The sequence below is a fragment of the Sarcophilus harrisii genome, chromosome 4 (genome assembly GCF_902635505.1).
Source record: "Sarcophilus harrisii chromosome 4, mSarHar1.11, whole genome shotgun sequence".
NCBI classification, from domain to species: Eukaryota; Metazoa; Chordata; class Mammalia; order Dasyuromorphia; family Dasyuridae; genus Sarcophilus; species Sarcophilus harrisii.
In genome coordinates this window covers 194,201,055-194,221,111 of record NC_045429.1, presented here as the reverse complement: position 1 = coordinate 194,221,111, position 20,057 = coordinate 194,201,055, and the positions used below count along the sequence as shown (strand labels likewise).

Genomic DNA, 20,057 nt, shown 5'->3' with positions numbered 1-20,057 from the left:
AGAAAGAAGAGCAAAAGCAAAAGCTCTGGAATTAGGGAATCACATGACATGTGGGGGTGGGATGGGGAAGTAGACTAGAATGCAGTTTGGCTGGAGTTTAGAATAATTTGGGAGTGGAGCCCTTTGGGAAAAAGTTAGAAAAGTAGACTGGTGTCAAGTTGTGGAAAGCTTTAAATTCCAGGCAAAAAGATCCAAATTCTATTCAAAAGATTTTTGAGTAGAATAATAACATTGCTGAGTCAATAATGCATAAGAAAGATTAGTCTAGTAGCAGTATTAAGAATAAATTGGAGATGGACAAAGTGAAGATAAGATAGTCTGTTAGGAGGCTACTGTCAATGTCTAAGTGGGAGGTGATAAGGAGCCCTGTACTTGGGTTGTACCAGGAAAAATAAGAGAGAAGAGAACAATGAAAGAGCTGTCAAACAACAGAATCTATAAAACTTGGTAACTGATTGAATTGGAGAAGGAGGAAGTGGGAAGAAGTTTGAAGTAAGGGAGATTGTTTGAATGATCTCACAAAGTGGACAGTTCATGATCTGTAGAACCAAGCTCTACTCACCAAGAAATTAGGCAGGGATCTTAAATTAAATGCCCACCTAAACTTTTCTTTGATATTTTTTCCTTGAGAATGGAATTTACAGGTTTATCCTACTTTAAATAACCTTAAATGAAAATCTAGATTTCAGAAAAAGACCAATTATAGTATTATATTTCACTTTATAAAAGAACTCCATAGGATTCTTTTGGGGATCATGGACTTGGAGTCCATGGACTCCAAGAAACTTATGAATAGATTTCAGGGGTCCACAAATTCAAATAAGGCAAAAATTCCATGATTACTAACTGTAATTCCAAATTAGTAACTGTAATTTGTCATTTCCTTTAATTATTTGAAAACATTCTTAGGTGTACATAGACTTCACTATCTATGGGGTTCAGGGCACAAAGAATAAAAACTGCTATTTTTAATAATGGCTTTTCCTCATGCATTTAAAGCATTCTTTGATTCATAAAAAGTTGATGTTTCCTAGAACACAAAGTGATAGTTGTGATTTTACACAAATAATTCTCAAACTTATAAACATAAATAATTATTAACCCTTTCAAAGTAGTCTTCTTCTAAGGATAGACATTTATTCTAATGATATTGTCATTATTTAGAATGTTTTTGGAATTTCTTTTGAGCCAACTGGGGCATATTTTTATGAATATAAAACCTCATTCATTTGTCATTTGACAGTAGATTTAATTTTTTTTTGTTACAATCAAAAGTCATTCAAAGACAAATAGAGAAAAATAAGAAATAAGTAAGTGCAGGGCTAAGTACCCAGTTTCCCAAGGGGACTGCTCCAAAGCAAACAGCACTCAGGGTGGCTAGGAGGTACAGTGGATAGAGCACAGGCCCTGAAGTCCGGAGACCCTGAGTTTAAAACTAGCCTCAGACACTTATTAGGTTGTGAACCCATCCTCCCTCTTCAAAATAAAAATAAAAATAAAGGGGACAGCACTTCTTTGGATGAGTAAATTCTTGGATGTTTGCTTTAAAAACAAAACATCAATAGCATTGCTATGTAGTAGACCTGAAATGTATGATATAAAACCCTCCCAGATATTAGACACTGCAGTGATATGACTTTGGTCTCAACCAAACTTCTCATGGATATTGTAATGAGAGATTGAGGATGGCTGTGCTCTTGGTAGGGAAAGGGATAGAGAAAACGGAGGGGCATTGGGCAGTAGGGCAAGTGTGTGAGGTGATTTTTGTTTTCATTTTCTTTAGAGCCTTTTTTAATGAGGATAGAACCAATAGATAGCACTAATAGTTGCATAAACTTTCATTTTACAAAAAAAAACATGTGAATAAGATTCAGATGTCAGTAGAGATATTAGCTTTATTTTCCCCTCCCTCCTTCCTTTCTGCTCCTACCACCCCAGATACCAATGCAATGCCAATGTGACTATTTTGTCAAGTTATCCAGGCTACCCAGTCATGCCATTAAGGTTTTCCTTAAGGTTTTGGGGTATGTAGTAAGGAAGCTTTCCTTGCCTATAGCAACTATAGAACAAATGTATGGGGTGGAGGTGGGCTTGTCATAAGCATTTTTGCTTCCCATTCTAAAAACTCTTCTTCTAATTCTCTGCCTAAGAAATTTATTGGAATAAGATGTTTCCAGGGATTGAGTAAAAACAAATAATGCATTTTACTAGGAGATGACATAGCAAGTTAACAAGATAGTTTAGTGTGAATCCAGCCCCTGGCTTTGGCAAATCTCAGGGCATTTTAAAAACTGTGTTTCATTTGTTTTGGTTAAGTCTGGGAATTCAATTTCATTCTCTTCCTGGGTAATACAAAGTAGAAAAGTGGGCTGCTTTTTTATTTTTTTTTTTTGCTGTGTCTATTGCATTGAAGTCTTCCCCTGGCCCAAGAAGAGAAGTCTCTCTTTTGTAGTGGCTACTATCTGATTTAACCCTGGGCTTTAATCCTGTAGAAATAAAAATAATTTTTCTTACCTAAACAGGACACAGGACACCAAAAGAGTTGTGTGTGTGTGTGTGTGTGTGTGTGTGTGTGTGTGTGCACTCACACATGTGTTGGGGAGGCAGTGAGGTTCTGTTCATTGGTCTCCCTTAACAGGTCAGTGCCATCTATATGTTTATCTCAGCCCTCCCACCTCAAATCCCTTACCCCATTCCTCAGGGCCCACAACATCTGCATATATGTTTTTTGAAGAGCTCCATGTGAGGTCCAAGTCTATCTTTAATCTGAGGTCAGTGATCATGACTCATTATCATGAGCAATAACTCATACATAAGACCACCAAGTGCTCAGAGACCAGTAGTATTAAACAGTAACACAAATTTCAAATGCCAGTAAACTCTCACTTCCCATGCATGGTCCATGGGAATGTTGAGATCTGAGCCTTAAAACTTCTTTGATACTTTTTGTGAGAGTGGGTCCCCTAGTGTAGGGGACAGGAAGAGTCATATTTTCTAGGAAAGAGCCTAACTGGGTATCCCCTATAAATTCCTTTTGATTAATAAGTACTTAAATTAGCAATATACTGTACAGACCAGCTACTACTTCATTTTGAGGAGAAATAATGTAATCCTACACTGGTCTACCTGGTAAATGTGAAAACCAGATACTGTGTGGAACAAGTGAAATGCTATTTCTGAAGCAGATATAAGAGAACTGGTTGTAGGATCTTAAATCTAGAGCTAGAAAGGACCTTAGTCCAGCTCTCTCAGTTTATAACTGGGGAAACTGAGGCATAAAGAGGTTTGTGATTTCTCCAAAATAATGCTGATAATAAGTACCAGAGGCAAGATTTGAATTGTAGTCCTCTGAAAAAAACTTCATTCTCTTTCTGGGTAACGGAGAGTAGGCAAGTGTTCTTTTTGCTGCATCTCAAGCATTTCACTTTGATAGAAGGGAGTGAGATGTGTTCATTTGGTCCACCTGAACAAGTCCATGTCATCTGTCTGTTTGTCTTAGCCCTCCCCCCCCACCCCTTATCCCATTCCCCAAGGGCCACAATATCTGCATACGTGTTTTCTGAAGAGCTCCACATGAGGTCCTAAGGCCTGGGGATCAGCATCTTTCACAAACCAGACTACATCTTCCACAGTCCAGGTGGAGGGATTCTTGCTGGCTGGTCGGGCGGCATCTTGTCCATCTGGAGAAGGACTTGAAGCTAAGTGGAGATGAGCAAATAGAGAAAAAGCACAAAGTGCTATTAGAAAATGGTCCAGGATCTATCACTCGGGGACAGTGGTGGCTATTCTCTGGTTTAAACCTGGGTTTTAGACTTGGAGAAAAGGAAACAAATTTCCTAACTAAGCAGGACACAGGAAACCAAGAGATAGGGGTGTGTGTGTGTGTGTGTGTGTGTGTGTGTGTGTGTGTGTATTGGGATCTACTGTCACCAGATCTGAATTCAAATACTACCTCTGACACTTATTTGTATAGTCTTAGTGTCCCTAAGAATCAGTTTCCTTTTCTGTAAAATGAGATTAGACGAGAAGTTCTCTAAATTCCTTTCCAACCGTGAGTATACAACTCTAAAATCCTACCTGCAGACCAAATTTTCTGTTCTCTGTAGGTCATAAAATCGGAGAAATGAAAAACAGGAATTGAAAAATTACTTTTCTAAACCAACTGATGTCCATGGTGCTTAAAAGAACCTTTCTGCTCAACTATTTTTCAGTCATGTCTACTTCTTTGGGACTTCATTTGTTTTTTGTTTTTTGTTTTTTTGACAGAGATACTTGAGTGTTTTGCCATTTCCTTCATAGTTCATTTTTACACTTGAGAAACTGAGAGAGTCAAATTGACTTCCCCAGGGTGTCTGAAGCCAGATTTGAACTCAGGAAAATGAGTTTTCCTGACTCTAGGCTGGGCACTCTATTCACCACCAGCTAGCTGTCCTTTTTTGTTCAGTATCCTTTAGTCCTAGTTTCTTCATGAGCTAAAACCCCTTTAATGAACATTCTTCTTGTTAATCTGCTAAGAAGTGCTAAGATAAACACTGAAAATGTGATTTTTTTTAATAGTGTGGGAGCAGGTTGATTTAAAAATCACTTCAGCCCACACTAGTTTTAAATCAAAGCAATAATGATACTGCAGAATAGAGATACATTTATGTCTTCATTCTTGGTCTCTGCAGAAGGATGAATCTTCAACACCATATCGATGTAACCTCCTCACATGGGATTTATTATCCTGCCTGGGGAAGTGGAGAGTCCATCTTTACATCACACGAAGTCAAAACCAAAACTAAAATCAAAGCCTTCCTTTGCCAATGACTCATATTGATTCAACCCTCTTGAGTCCTATCATTACCACTTGGTTTATAATGAATAAGTCTACTAGTTCTAAGGACACATTTGGTGTAAAGAGCTAGAGCTGGCATGGGGTGAGGGGAGGGTGAGAACAAAGTAACATGGGGAATTTCCACAAGAAATACTGCTGAAGATAGGAGTAGGGAATTAAAAAGTGACTCTGGGATCTCCAGGGATCTCTAAAGAAGCATAATCAAATCTCAAAACTCTCTTGAACTGTACTACACGGGCTCTTGATATCATTTAAACATATAAGTGACCTTAGAGAATATATAGTTAAATTCCTTTCATAGATGGGGAAATTGAGCTCAGTTCAAATTTTCTCCCTATCTTTATATCTTAGAACCCTTAATTTCCTTTAAGGCTAGCCCAGATACCATCTTCTACAAGATATCTTTTTTGATCCCCCTAGTTGCTGGTGCCTCTTTCTCTTTCCCACTCAAATAATATTTTTATCTAGCATGTTCCAAAAGTCTCATTGCAGTTTTGAGTTTTTATGTCTAATTTTATGTATATATTTTGTCTTTCACAATGGTACAGAAGCCCAAGTAAGGTAAAGACTCTTTTATTTTTGTCTTCATTTCCCCAGGACCTGGACAAGTCACTTCTCAATGCTTTGAGCAACTCTCTAAAATTATAAATTGCAGAAAAGATCCTGAGCTAAACTGATAAAGGAAGCTTCTTCACTGGACCTAGTCCCTATCCCCCATCTCCAGTGTCTATCATAGTGCCTTACAAGAGAGTAGGAACTTAATACTTCCTGGGTGGTATAGTGGATCTAGTGACTAATTTGGAAGAAGAAAAAGCTGAATTTGAGTCCAACTGGGTGACTGTGGGCAAGCCATTTACCATAACTCTCCTGGCTTGGTTTCTTGATCTATAAAATGGAGATTAATAACAGCACCTATCTCTTTAAGATTGTTGTATAAGTCAAATGAGTGCCTTGCTCACACTAAAGTACTATATCAATGCAGTGATTAGTATTAATATAAATGTTTATTGACTAACTGTTTGAGGGAGAGATGAAGTATCTTGCGCATGATTAGAAGCTGTTTAATGGTAATACCAAAGCTAAATTCCAGGTCTCTCAACTCCTACTTCTTTCCAATATACCTCCTTATACCTCTCCCTCCTTACTCTTGATTTCTATAGTCATTGCCCCAGCCTTGGCCCTCCTCACTATGCCTGGATTACTGAAAGAATCTCAGCATAGGTGATGTCCTTGATTTCTATCTCTTTCCCCTAGAAGCATTTATTCAATAAAAAAATGTGTTAATGCATCTGGTTGGATTCAGTATCCTACATTTCCTTTAAACCTCAGCTCAAGCATCACTTCATGACATGGTCTGGTTCAAAAGAAGAACTTGAATAAATGCTTATTGAGGGATTCATTCATTGAGGAGCAGCATGTGGCAACATAAGCTCATATTTAGATTGAAATTTGCATGCAACAAAAGACAGAAAGAAGGAAGGGAGGGAGAGGGAGAGAGAGAGAGAAGGAAGAAAGGAAGGAAAGGAGGGAGAAAATCTATTGCAATAATTCAGATGATAGGTGAGGAAGATCTAAACTAGGAGAGTTCCTATATGAGGGGAAAAATAGGGATGGATTTAGGAAATACTGTAGAGGTAAAATATTTGGCAATTGATTGGGTATATGGGAGTGGTAGAGAGAAGAATTAAGGATGACTATGAGATTGAAAACTTAGGAAGGAAGGAAGAAGAAAGGAAGGAAAGAAGAAAGGAAGAAAGAAGAAAGGAAGGAAAGAAGAAGGAAGAAGAAAAGAAGGAAGAATGGAAGGAAGGAAGGAAAAATAAGGAATGAAAGATTTATTAAGTGCTTACTATGTTATTATCTTATTTGATTCTCAAAACAATTCTGAGAGATAGGTGCTATTATTATCCCTGTTTTATATTAGAGAAATCTGAAGTGGATATCTGGGACCATATTTGAATTTGCCATTTTCTGGCACACAGGATAAGAGTAGGCTTGATGTAATATGGCTGATGGACGAGACTGAACTCATGTAGAAGGCAGAAGAAAAGGTCTAGCTCTCACCCAAATGTTGAAAGCATCATCATCTTCTGAGCCAACTAGACTGGAAAGTTCTAAGTCTTCTTTGACTCTTTCCTTTCCACCACACTCTAACTCTTTCCTGCCCAATCAGCTGCTAAGATCTATTTTGACTCTACAATATGCCACAAATTCCACTCCAAAACACTGCCACCCCTCTTTCCCTCTAATTCATATTGATACCACACATCTGGTATGTGTAGGGGAATAATATAAAATATGGATAGAAAAGAAAGCTGGAGCCAGATTGTAAAGTGCTTTAAAACAGAGATTATATTTTATCTTAGCAGCAACAGGAGCCACCACAGCTTTTTTAAGCAAGGTAACACAATACAAACTTTGCTTTAGGAATATCACTCTGGCAACTGTCTGGAAGATAGATTAGAGGAGAGAAACTTGAGGCAGGGACACCAATTAGTAGCCTATTGCAATAATTCAGGGGATAAGGATCTGAACTAAAAGGATTCCCATGTGAGTGGAGAGAAGGGGATGGATTTAGGAAATGTACAGGTAAAAGACTTGATAACTGATTGAGTAGATGGGAGTGATGGAGAAGGAAGAATTAAGGATGACTGTAAGTTAAAAAAACTTAGGTGACTAGGTTGGGATTCTCTGGACAGAGATAGGGAAGTTGAAAACAAGGGAATATGGGCTGGGGGAGGGGGAAAGAGGTCATAAGCATGGACTTTTTTTTTTAATTTACTTTGCATATAGTGCATTTACTTAACAAGAGGTATGTTGTTTTCCCCTGTAGAATTCAAGTTTTCTGGTGGATAAAGAGCTGGTTTTAGAGTTAGGTATTTGTTATTAAATCATGTCCAACTCTTCATCATCCATGGATATAGCATGCCATTTTCTTGGTAAAAATACTGGAGTGGTTTGCCATTAATTTTTCCAGTGTATTCAGGCAAACAGAGATCTTATGACTTGTGTAGGGACACATAGCTAGTAAGCATCTGAGATCAGACTTGAATTCAGGTCTTCCTAATTCTAGGCCCATTCTATTTACTGAGCTACCTACTTACCTCCCGAGTCAGGCAGACCTGAATTCAAATCCCACTTCTGAGACAAACTGGATTTGTGACCTCTTATTGCCCTCAAGCAACTCTCTAGACCTATAATTTTCATGGAAAATGTAGATCTGCATTGGTAGGAGTTTCTTCACTGCCATACCTCATAAAAAGTGAAATCACAGGTCCAATTTAAAAAACAAAAAGGTACAACCAGTGGGAAACCTCTGATAGGCTAAATGTCCAAAATCCAATCACTAAATAGGCAATCTTATAAGCAGGGGATCACTATTATTTTACAGGTAGAATAATGAAGATACTGAGCATTGATGAAATGAACTCTTCAAGGTTACCTGTGGAATCTTTGGGTTCAAATCTAAGAGTTACTATGTCTCCTTCTTAGTGTATGAGGTCATAGCAGTTTTCTGTTGTCATATTTTCTCTTCCTAGTCATTTTCCTTCATTCTTAAAGAGAATCTTTAAAATCTAAAAAGAGAATCTTAAAAATCTAAAAAAAATTACGATATTAGGAAGGTGATATTGTGACTTGCAAGTGAATTAGATTTAAGTGAGAGAAGGCTGTGCAAAGTCATCAGCCTTACTTTCTCCTCCAGAGCCATCTGGGTCCAGTGGCCAGATATAGATTTGGACAACTGGAGATGGCCACAGTTGTCTCTTCCTTGTAAATTATTTGAAAAAAAAAATACGGGACTCGAGGAAAACAGACTCTTTGCCTTCCTGTCACTGTATGCATGCATTATGGCTGGGGTAGGGATTTCAAATGCTAAGTCTTCCTTCCTGCCCTGTATGGGATGTGGATGAGAGAAGGTGTTCTGTACTGGAACTTTCTATTGGAAAATCTTGAATGCATCACAAAGCCATCTGAATGCTGTTGTGTTTAAAGACATTTGCATTCAACTAGAGGATTCGGAATGAAGGAAATCACATTTGTCAAATACTTTTGAATCCTACTTCATCACAGCATTTGAATTAATCAGGATGATAATAGATGTTCTGATTAGAAAAGACTGGGAGTCTTTGGTGCCATTAATGATTTTGTAGCTGTCAAGAGTGAAGCTGACTCTAATGTCCTTTTTTGGCACGAATAAGGAAAAATGAAGATAAATGAACAGATGAAAGCAAGTATTCTTTTTTAGCAAACTCACAGAGCTGATTTCCTGTGGTACCTCAGCTGGTTGGATAGACAAAGAAAAGCTCAATTTTAAAACAGAGACTCCAGAATTAGTGAAAATGAAGAGGAAGTAGAGAATTAGATCTTAGAATATGTCAGGATCAGAAATTTGCAAAATTATAAGAGACTTTTGTTATCCTTCTTGACCACTCTAAAGCATGCTGAACTTCTCTATTCCTTTGGGTTCTCAGAGCATTATTCTCTCCTGGTCCTCCTCTTACCTAATTCCTCTTTTCCCATTTTCTTTTCTAAATTATCTCCATGTAATGGATGTGTGGCCCCTGTTCTGAATCTTCTCTTTTTTCTTTGCACTCTTTCTTAATGATCTCATCAACTTCAATTAGCTCTTTGTAGGTGACTCCCAAATGCATATAGCCAATTCTCATTGCTCTCCTAGGTTCTAGTACCATATCACCAAGTTTTTTGTTGGACATCTTCACCTGGAAGCATCTTAAAGTCATCATGCAAAAATTAAACTCATCACATCTTTCCCTCTAAATTTGTCCCTGCTTCTAACTTCTCAATTTCCAGTAAGAGTAGCACTATTCTTCCAGTCACCCAAGCTGGCAACCTCAGATTTATACTCAATTCTATTTTTACTCACCCCACCCACCGTTATTTATCAACCAGTTGTCCAGTCTTCTCATTTCCTTTCTTCTCACTCAAATTGTTATCACCCAAGTTCAGTCCATACATAACCAACCTTTACTTAAACAATTAAAAGCACCACTAATTTGGTCTCCTGGCTTCCAGTCTCTCTCTCCCCAAATTTCAACCCATCCTTCACACTCCAAAAGCACAGCTCTGATCATTTTACAACATTACTCAAAAAGCTTCAGTAGCTCCCTATTGTCTCCAAGATAAAATATGAGTTCTATTTGGCATTTAAAGTCTTCACAATCTGGCTCTAACCTCTGTTTCCAGATTGATTTTAAATCACTCTCTCCTATATGCTCTGTGCTCCAAGACAAACTGGTTTGCTTGTTTCCCCCCATACATTACATTCCAGCTCCTATTTCTATACTTTGGCCCAGCTTTCTGGGTTCCTCCTTACCTTTTGGAATTCCTAATTCCCTTAAGTCACTTCTCTAGTTTCACTTCCTATATGAAGACCTTTCCTGATTCCTTTACTGAAATTTCCTCAAATTATTTTGTATTTATTTATTAGAGTATATTTTTTTTTCCTTGTAGACTTTAACTCTTAAAGGACAGGGATACTTTGTTTCCTCTTGATATTAGTGTTTAGGATAATACATCTGGAGTCAGAAGGACTTCAATTTAAAAACAATCTCAAATATTTACTAGTTGTAAGATCCTGGGCAAGTGAATTAACCTCATTTGCCTCAATTTCCTCAACAGTAAAATTAGGAATAATAAGAACACCTATCTCCCAGGGTTATTGTGAAGATGAAATGAAACAATATTTATAAAGCAAATAACAGAATGTGAGGAAGGGCAGTACTTGGCACAGAGTAGATAGTATAGAATGCTAATTAGTAATCACATCCTTAGCTCAGTAACTGCCTGCAACACAGTAGATGCTTAATCGATGCTTGTCAAATTGAATCCTAAAGATTGTACAAGTTATCAAGTCATTTTAGAAATGAGACAATTGAGCTCTGGAGAAGTGAAACTATTTGGCTGTGGCTCAGAGTGAATTAGTAGCAGAGTTCTAACTAGAATTCAGTTTTCTTATCTCCCAAAATGGTTGTTGAGACTGTCCAACCAGTAACTAAGCATACACCTTACTGCCCATAAAACATCCCATGAAAACTTTTATCAGGTAGATGGAGCTAGAGGAAAGGTGGTTATGGATGGGACTCACATCTAGTGGCCTGGTGGTGTGGACCTTCGGGATTGGGGGGATGTCACACAATTGTACTAGACAAAAAACCAGCACAAGTTACATGCTAAGATTTGCCCAGGATTTAATGGCAGCCTATAAACCAGCTTCAGGAAGAAGAAAAATGGAGTTGCCCAATGGCAAGTTTGTAAAACCTTTGCAGTGGTCTGTGCTTATAAAGATAATAAATAAACTACATGAACTGGCTGCCGCAAAGGTGTCAGGGAGATCTATGAATTCAGCCTGGCATTGCCAGGACAGGCAAATTTAATAGGTTAGCTGGAACACATGACAGATGTGAAAAAAATGTAGTGTTGAAGCCTGGTGAAACATACAAACTGCTTGACAAATGTCTTTGTGAAAATGCCAGCATTTCTCATGGTGTGGAGTGCTTTGTAAGTAGTGATGTCCTTTCCCTGGATACAGCCCAAAAGCTTATGAAAAATGAGACCCAGTTGTGAATGGAGGTATAATGAAATGTTTTTCTAGAGCTGAAATAATAATTCCCAGGAATGGAATTGCCTTGAATCTAGTTTTTAAATAATCCAGCACATTTTTACATGTGTGCACACTTAATCTCTGTCTCTCTGCCTCTCACACACCCATGTGAAAACTCAATAAATCCTTTCATGTATTTCATGAATCTGTACATGTTTTCATCTCCACATCTGAAAAATGGGGGAATGGAAAAACTACTGTACTGGGAATGAGTAGTATTATCATCATCATATATGACATTCAAATAGCCTTTTAAGACTCACAAAGCTCTTTACATTCAGCTTTTCATTTTATCCTCATAACAACCTGGAAGGTGAATATCAGTATTATTCCTGTTTTATAGATGAGGAAACTGAAACTCAGAGGGGTTAAGAACTTGTCCAAAGAGACACAGCTAATAAGTATTTGGAGCAGGACTCAAATCTAAGACTTACTAATTCCAAGGCAAGAACTCTTTGTATTATCAAAGGTTCTTGGGATCCATTGTTGCACCACAGTAGGGCATGATCTGAGCCAAGCCCTTATTTCTCTAGGTCTTAATTTTCTCTTTTATAAAATGGAGGTACTAATAATTTTGTTTTTGCCTTGTAATTTCTTTCAAGGACTAAATGAGATAATAATATCTGGCATTTACCTACCGCTCCAAAGCAAGTGAAGCAAGCACTTTATCTCTCTGTCTCTGTTTCTCTCTGTGTGTCTCTCTGCTCTTCTCTCCTTTTACTCTCCTCTCCTCTCCTTTCCTTCTTTCCCTCCTTTCCTTTTCTGTCCTTTCATCTTCCCTTTCTCTCTCTCTCTCCCCTCTCTATTTATACACACATATATCCATGTATATAATATGTATATACATACATATCACATATGTTCATATGTGCATATATACATGTATGTGTGCATATTTATTCATGTACATGCCCCTATGTCTCATCACATTTGAGCATCAAGAGAAAGATGGGAGGAAGATGTGAAAGATATCATTCTCATTTTACAGCTGAGGAAAATGAATGCTAAGAGAAACATTGACCAGTAAGTGGCAGAGATGGGAATTGAACCCAGACCTTCTCTACTTTAGGTGTATTACTCTACCCACTATGCCATCCTACCTTTTTGAAAGCAGATAGCATTTATATTTATATTACAATCATATGTAATAACATAATATAATTAATATAATATACACAATATAAAATATTATGCCCCATATATTTGCCTTAGTCATGTATTTATATATTTATATTATTTTCATATATTCCAAGATTTTCAAAGTGTTTTTCAATTATTATCATCCAATCCTAACAATAATCCTGGGAGGTTGGTGCTATTGTTATCTCCATTTTACAGATGAGGAAATATATACTACATAACATCTCCAGAATCACAAAGCTAGACTAAGCGTCTGAGACTGCATTTGAACTCAGATCTTTCTTACTTCAGGCCCAGTACTCTATCCATTGTGTTACCTAGCTGCCTCAGATATAAAACATCTTTCAAAAATATGAAGTTACTTTTTTTTTTGCTTGCTTGCTTGTTTGACCTCATTTGGGGTTTTCTTTGCAAAGATACTGGAATCATTTGCCATTTTCCTTCTCTAATTCATTTTACTGATAAGGAAACTCAGGCAAATGGGCTTACATGATTTTTCCAGGGTAATACAACGAGTAAAATGTCTGTGTGCACAGATTTGAATCTGCAAAGATGACTCTTTCTGATACCAGGCCCAAAAGTGTTACATAAATTTGAGGTATCCAATTCTATCCCTCTATAATTTATGGGCATGATTTAAAAGTCAGTGGAAAACCTGACTAGAATAGTAGAAAAAACATTGGGTTTGGAGTCAGAAGTTCTGAGTTTGAATCCTATAATCACTTAATAGTTGTTTAACATTAGACAAGTTAGTTCACTGATTTAAGCCCTATTTTCCCCATCTGCAATGAAAGGGCTAGATTAGAGTCTTTGAGGTGACTTTCTAGTTCAAAAGTGTCCTGTATATGTAAACAGCTCACCTACAGTGGGAGTAAGGGTAAACTTCTCTTCCTAGAACTCTTGTTGGATTGTAGGGTCATTGGTCTGATTCAGAAATGGCCTTAGAGGACATCTATTCCATTCCCTTCTAAATCATAAAAGTATCTAAGTTAGTCAATAATCATTTATTAAGCACCTACTGTATGTCAGGCACTGTGCTAAGTGATGGGGAAAGAAAGAAAGCTAAAAGATAGTAGTTCTTATTTTCAAGGAGCTGGCAGAGATGAGGATGGATAGTGAAATTCATTTCAATAAACATTTACTAAGCACTTACTATGTGTCAGGAATTGTGCTAAGAACTGGGGATACCAAAAAAAAAAATGTAGTCCCTGCCCTCAAGGAACTTTCAATCTAATAGTGGGGGGGGGGGGGGGGAGAGAAATAAAATGTAAACAAATATATATAAAGCAAGCTATATACAGGGTGAGTAGAACAAATTAATAGAAGGAAGAGAAATTGGGGAAGGCTTCCTCTAGGATAGTGTTCTAGGTATGAGAGATAGTGAAAATACCCAGTGATGGACTGTCATGTAAGAGGTAGGTTTTGAATATAAAACCTCTCATTCCAGAACTAAAGCCCTTGCCATTGTAGACCAGTTTGGGAGGTGGAAGGGAAAAAATGTATTTTATTTCTATCACATATGGAACTCTTTTCTGCATTTTCTCATGGAAACAGAATTATAAATGGAGGCTAGGATTAGAAGCTAGCCGACAAAAGCCTATTTAACCCAAAATATAAGGGAAATGCAATACACTTATAGTAGTATTGCATTCATTTTTTTTCTTTTTGATAGAAGTTGTATAATAGTCCTATCACATTATGAGTTAAAGTAAAATATTGTATGGGTGAGGGAGTTGGGCTTGGGAAGGGAATCCCTAGAATGATTTGTAGAAAAAAGTCACATTTTTGGATAGGAGTGAAGGATCAAGGCCCCCAAAGTCTATTAATAATAGACAAAAGCTAAGAATTTCAAAAAGACAGTTGGTATTTGTGTTTGTTTTGTTTGCTTAAGGAAAAACATTTTTTTAAAGCAAAATTTCCTTAGCTACATCTCTTGAATTATACAAACAGTATAGTGTAGTGGCAATATGAATGTGGATTTGAATTGTGACCATGAAGTTATGATATTAATATTTAGGTGGATTTTATAGAATAATTTCCCTTATTTTATTGTCATTCCTGGTGTCCCATTTAATTCAGTTCAACCCAGATATATTGACTATGTTCTACAAAGAAAAATGATGGGTTAGGTGTTATGGGGAAAGAAAGCTCAGACAAAACATTATCCACTGTCTTCAAGAAACTCATAATCTAGCAGAAGAGGTAAAACATATGCCCAGATAAGACAGAATGGGACAGGTGATATAGGAGAAGTATGAGCTAAGAATGTGAATGTGTATGTGTTGTGTATACAAAGAACGGGGAAAAGAAGGAAAAAGAGAGAGAGAGAGAACAGAAAGTAAGCTTTTTGAGTGTTTAGATCTTTATTTTTGTATTTGTATTTTGAAAGCCTAGCACAGTGCCTGACACATAGATTTTAAGAAATGCTGTTCACTTGCTGAATGGGAGTAGAGAGAAAGAAGGAAAGGAAGGAGAAGAGGGAAAGAGAAAGGGAGGAGAGAGAAGAGGTGGAGAAGACAGAAAGGAGAAGAGAAGAGAGGAAGAAGAGAGAGAGAGAAGAGAATCAGAAGGAGAGAACACAGAAGAAAGAAAAAAAGAGGAGAGGAGAAGATAGAAAAATAAGAGAAGAAAGAAGAAGAGAAGAGAGAAGAGGAAAGATCAGAAAAGGAAAGAAGAAGAGAATAGGAGAGGAAAGGAGGAGAGGAGACAGATAAGAGAGAAAGGGAGAGGATAAGACAAAACAGAAAAAGAAAGAGGAAGAGAGGAGATAGAAGAAGAAAGGAGAGAAGAAGAGGAGAAGAGGAGAGAATAGTACAAAACAGGAAAAGAAGAGGAGGAAAAGAAGGGGTCATATTGGACAACATGTAATCCCTTGCAAACTTGAAAGTCTATAAAAATGTCACTAGTTATAATGAACCTATGACAATCATTTGAGTGATGAGAAGATCCACTAAAGGTACAAAATTTTGTTATTTGGTGATTCAGGATATGAAAGTTTTTGTAAGTATTGAACATTCAAACTCATAATTCTCTCCCAAGACAACTCCAAACTTTAATCCAGCAAAGTGACAGTATACAATAAAATTCAGGCTGCCCTAAGAACTGATTTATCCTGTTTCTTTATTTTAAACACTGAAGTTTGGACTAAATATGAATAAGAATCCTTCGAAGTCTACTGGTAAAATGCAAAAGTCAGAAAGTCTTAGTTATTTGAAATCTCATGTTTCTCAGCAATTCTTTCTTGGCTGAGAGACAGGAACACACTCTCAGAGAATTTCTTCACCTGAATACCAAAGCAAAAGCCAGGAAAGCGTGGGCCATGTACACATACTCTTCACATTACATTGACAAGCCTGACAGATAAGCTCAGGCACGTGCATCAAGACAGCAGGAAGACAGACCAGGTTATTCACTGGAGAGAGAAAGCCGTGTGGTTCTACATGATGCCGGATTCTTGCCATCAGCACAGGACTGCATAAGATACATGATTTCAATTTATTCCGTGGAGGGGAGATGAGTCTAGGGGCCTTCCCCAAATTTATGACCAAAGTCACTTCTATTTCTAGAGATAACTCAATACTTTCACATTCAAGGTGTGATTTTTAGAACAATAAGCAGTGGACTAGGTATCTTCAGCACCACTCACAGGAGCCAAGCTATTTAGTAACTGATGAGACCTTGGTAAGAAAAATATAGTATTGTCAAAGGTTTGACTGAAGGCAGAGATTGTTTCATTTTTATCTTTATCTCAGCTAGCTCAGCACTTGACACATAATAGGTACTTAGTATAAATGCTTGTTGATTGATTCATGTAAGGGTAGGATTGAAAGAAAAATCATACAGAATATAAATGCTAGGACTTCTTCATTTGGCTAGAATTGTTGGTATTCACTATGCTAAAAGCCAATAGATAGCCTCATAAATGGACTCTCTTTTAGTCTCTTACCTTTCTAATCTGTCCTACAAATGACAGCCAAAATAATTTTCTTAATCCATAAATCTGACCAAGCTACTACCCTGCTCAAGGATCTTCAGTGGCTCCTTAGGATATTTAAGGTAAAACAGAATGCTTCTTGACACTGAAAGCCCATCAGAGTTTGACTCCAGAAGACCTTTTCAGGCTTGTCTTGCATTGCTATCTTCATGTATTCTACATTTCATTCAAATTAGCTATGTCTGTGGAATGTCTCTCATCTTCAAAATGTATTCCCTGCCTACCTCCATTTCCCAGAAATCCTCTCTTCCTTCAAGGCTTAGCTCATGTGCCTCCCCTGCAGCAAGCATTTTCTCATTCCCTATTTGTTGGTGCTTTCTTCCTCTTAAAATTATTATATATATTAGAAATCCAAGTCTATCTAAGCGATGTTGGATAATCATTTAATCTCTGCAGGTTTAAATTTCCTTGTTCTAAAAAAATGAAGAAATGAGACAAAGGAACTATTAAACTTCTTTTCTGTGTTGATCTTATGCAGATGCATTGATTTTTTTAAAAAAAGGCAGACCTTGGCTTTCAATGCATATTCAAAATCCATGATAGTCCTACCCACAACTCCATCCCTACTAGAGTGTTGCAAACTAAGCCATTGCTAGTGCCAAACCCATTCCTGGGCAAAGCATACATGCTCTTTTCCACTGCTTCTCCCTCACCCCCAAGTTAGGCTCAGACTCCCAATAATCTGGTCCCTGCCTTCTGGGTTGGGGGACTTCATATAGGAAATTTTTTAAAAATTCAATTGATAATTCAAAATCAATCCTTGTACATCTTTAAAAAAATTCCCATAAAATCAGATCTAATTTCTTTATCTCTCCCCCACTTTTCAGTTACTTACCCTTTGACCACATAGTTATGGCCATACCTCCTTATTGGATTCCCAGCTTGGCCACACTCTTAGCATGGTCTTAGTTCAAACTTCATTTTGGCTCTGGTTCTGTTTTTGCACAGGAAAGCCTGATCTAAGAATTGGTCAAAAAGGCTGCCTTCTAGGGAATAAAAAGCAAGGAGATCCAAAGAAGAACATATTATAACTACGATTTATATATGCCCATATTGTCCATGCCAGAAAATGCCAATCTCCCTGGCAAGTGGGTGTTTATGTTATGACCAATCAAGTTGTAAGAATCACAACAAAAACTAAAAATTCCCAGAATTCTAGAGGGAGTGTCTATCATTGACACTTCAGGCAGCCAACTCCAGAGCTGTGCCTTGTAGAATTAAAGAAAGAGGATGTGTTCACTTAATTATTATCATAGAATTGGTTTCCTCCTCAAAGAAGCTGGGAGAATAGAAATTTTCCTAAGTAAAATGAGTGAAACAAATTTTGTAGGATAAGGCATTTGTGAAGAAAACAGGCCTGGGGCCAGTACTATCACAACCTCAGAACTGATGTTGTGGGCAACCAGAAGGCAACATGAGAAGATTGATCTTTAACTAGGAAGGAGTAAAGGAAGCAGGAGTTTGGAAAGGAGATAATACCTACCACCTAGGATTGTTTTGAGGATAAAAAAGGTAATACTTGTAAAGAATTTTACAAACCTTAAGCTCCATATAAATACTAGCTTAAAAAAATTTTTTTTTACTATTATAGAAAAGGAGATGGAAGGGAACCAAAGTTAATTTCCCCCCCCCCCAAGTCCCACCATCCTTCCAAATATAAAATGATATCTAAGACAGAGTATTCATCCCTTTCTAGCCTAGAGAGTCGTGCCAGGGGAGGAGCTTGGGGCAGGATTTATAGTCTTATGGTATGAAATTAACAGAAGGATCCTGGTTTCTTCAACAGCCCAGATCTGCCATCCCCTTGAAAAGTTGGCTCCCATCACTTTTTGCTTCTCTACCCTCACTGCCACAAGGAACTGGCTGGGTGATGAAGCAGATTGGAGCCTGGGGGAGGCTTTTGGAGATGGCCCATGTGTACGGGGTAGAGCAAAGTAAACATACATGAAAGCATTTTTGATCATTCCTGGCTATATAAGTATGCAATCTACAGAGCTCTGGTAGCTTGGGAGCGAAGGATAAGAGCAATGTGATATTTTTATTTTTAAAGGATACAGGCAATGATGTGAGAGACAATAAAAGAATAGGGTCAAAGCTTCCTAACACCATGTGAGCTCTCTCTCTTCTATGTGGTACTTAGGGGAGAAATTATCAATTGTATTGGCTTCTAGAAGAAACTGCTATTGTCTCCAGAGCTCTGACCTTAGACAGTTACACATGGGATTGTATTACGTTACCACTTTTGTTTCCTTCCAAATAAGTGCCATTCCTCATGAGGCTGGATGCCTGATGCCTCAGACCAACAGTTGAGGGGCCACTTGAGGACATGGGGCCAGATCGATGACTGCAGGAGGAAGTTGGGAGGCCTCTCCCAAGGCATCCATCTCCAGAGCTCAACCTCCCAGAATACAAGGAGGAGGAAGAGGAAGAGCCCATGCAACTGAAGGCAGAATTGGAGGGGTCCACACTGTAGCGCTTCATACCCACAGGGTCCAACAGGTAATCTTCCGAGATGACAGTTTTGGCTGGGCAAGGAAGCAGTGCAAAAAAGCAGAGATCAGCACAAGAGACCAATGGTCACTGGAACATGGCAAACCTTTCCCTGACAGTCAACTCCCAATCATTCAGAATGTTCGGAGGTTAAGGGCAATTGTGAGTAGTGAGCCAGGAATACCTAGATTCAAACATCACTCTTGACACATCCTGGCAAAGTGACCCTGGATAAAAACCAGTCTCTCAGTGATGAAGGCAATTCTCTTAGACTCTAAGTTGCAGGGAAGGTGCTGACCTGCCTTGGGGGAGGGAAGGGAGTCGGGGAGGGAGGGTGTTTCACATCTGAGAGTTCATTCTAATCAATGAAATTACAAGTTCAGACCTGACCCTAGCCCTGTTGGGTATTTGGGGAATGGTGTTATGTAGATAGAAGACATCCACAGAGATCACTTACATCTTGTTAGCAAAAAAATAAAACAAACTACCTATTTCATTCATTCTCTGAGGGAGCTGACAAACAAAAAGGGCTCTTTATATTTCTCTGCTTTCTCTCTGTGTGTAGTCTCCCTGGATAGAATATAAGTTCCCTGAAGACAATGACTATTTCATAGTATTTTTTGCATCCCTAATACCTGGCTAGCGCATAGTAAGTTCCTAATAAAAACTTGTTGGTTGATTGTACAGAGATGCTAAAGAAGCATTTGGAGAAGGGGAAATGGAATGATCTGGATAACCATTTAAATAATTATATAATCAATTCAATTCAACAAAAATTAATAATGATTCTATTATGTGCCAGAGAAGGTGCTTAGGTAGGCAGAGATTGAGACAAAACAAAGAAACAGTTCTGCCCTCAAAAAGTTTGCATTGTCAGGAAGGATATAGCAAGTGCATAAGTATTCAACCAATAAGTACTTATTAAGTGCTAGCACCATGCCAGTCCCTAGGGATATATAGTTATAAAAATGAAA

General features: G+C 37.9%; 1 protein-coding gene across 1 annotated transcript in view; it reads right to left on the bottom strand.

Annotated features, from left to right (window-relative positions):
* The window catches only part of SCML4 (Scm polycomb group protein like 4), an 86,154-nt gene that overhangs the window by 4,644 nt on the left and 61,453 nt on the right, over nucleotides 1–20,057 (bottom strand). The window contains exons 6-7 of the mRNA XM_023503148.2: nucleotides 18,831–19,118; nucleotides 3,553–3,698 (exon numbers count right to left, since the gene is read on the bottom strand). Coding sequence (XP_023358916.1) covers nucleotides 3,553–3,698; nucleotides 18,831–19,118 — 434 coding nt within the window. The remainder of the gene's footprint in view (nucleotides 1–3,552; nucleotides 3,699–18,830; nucleotides 19,119–20,057) is intronic.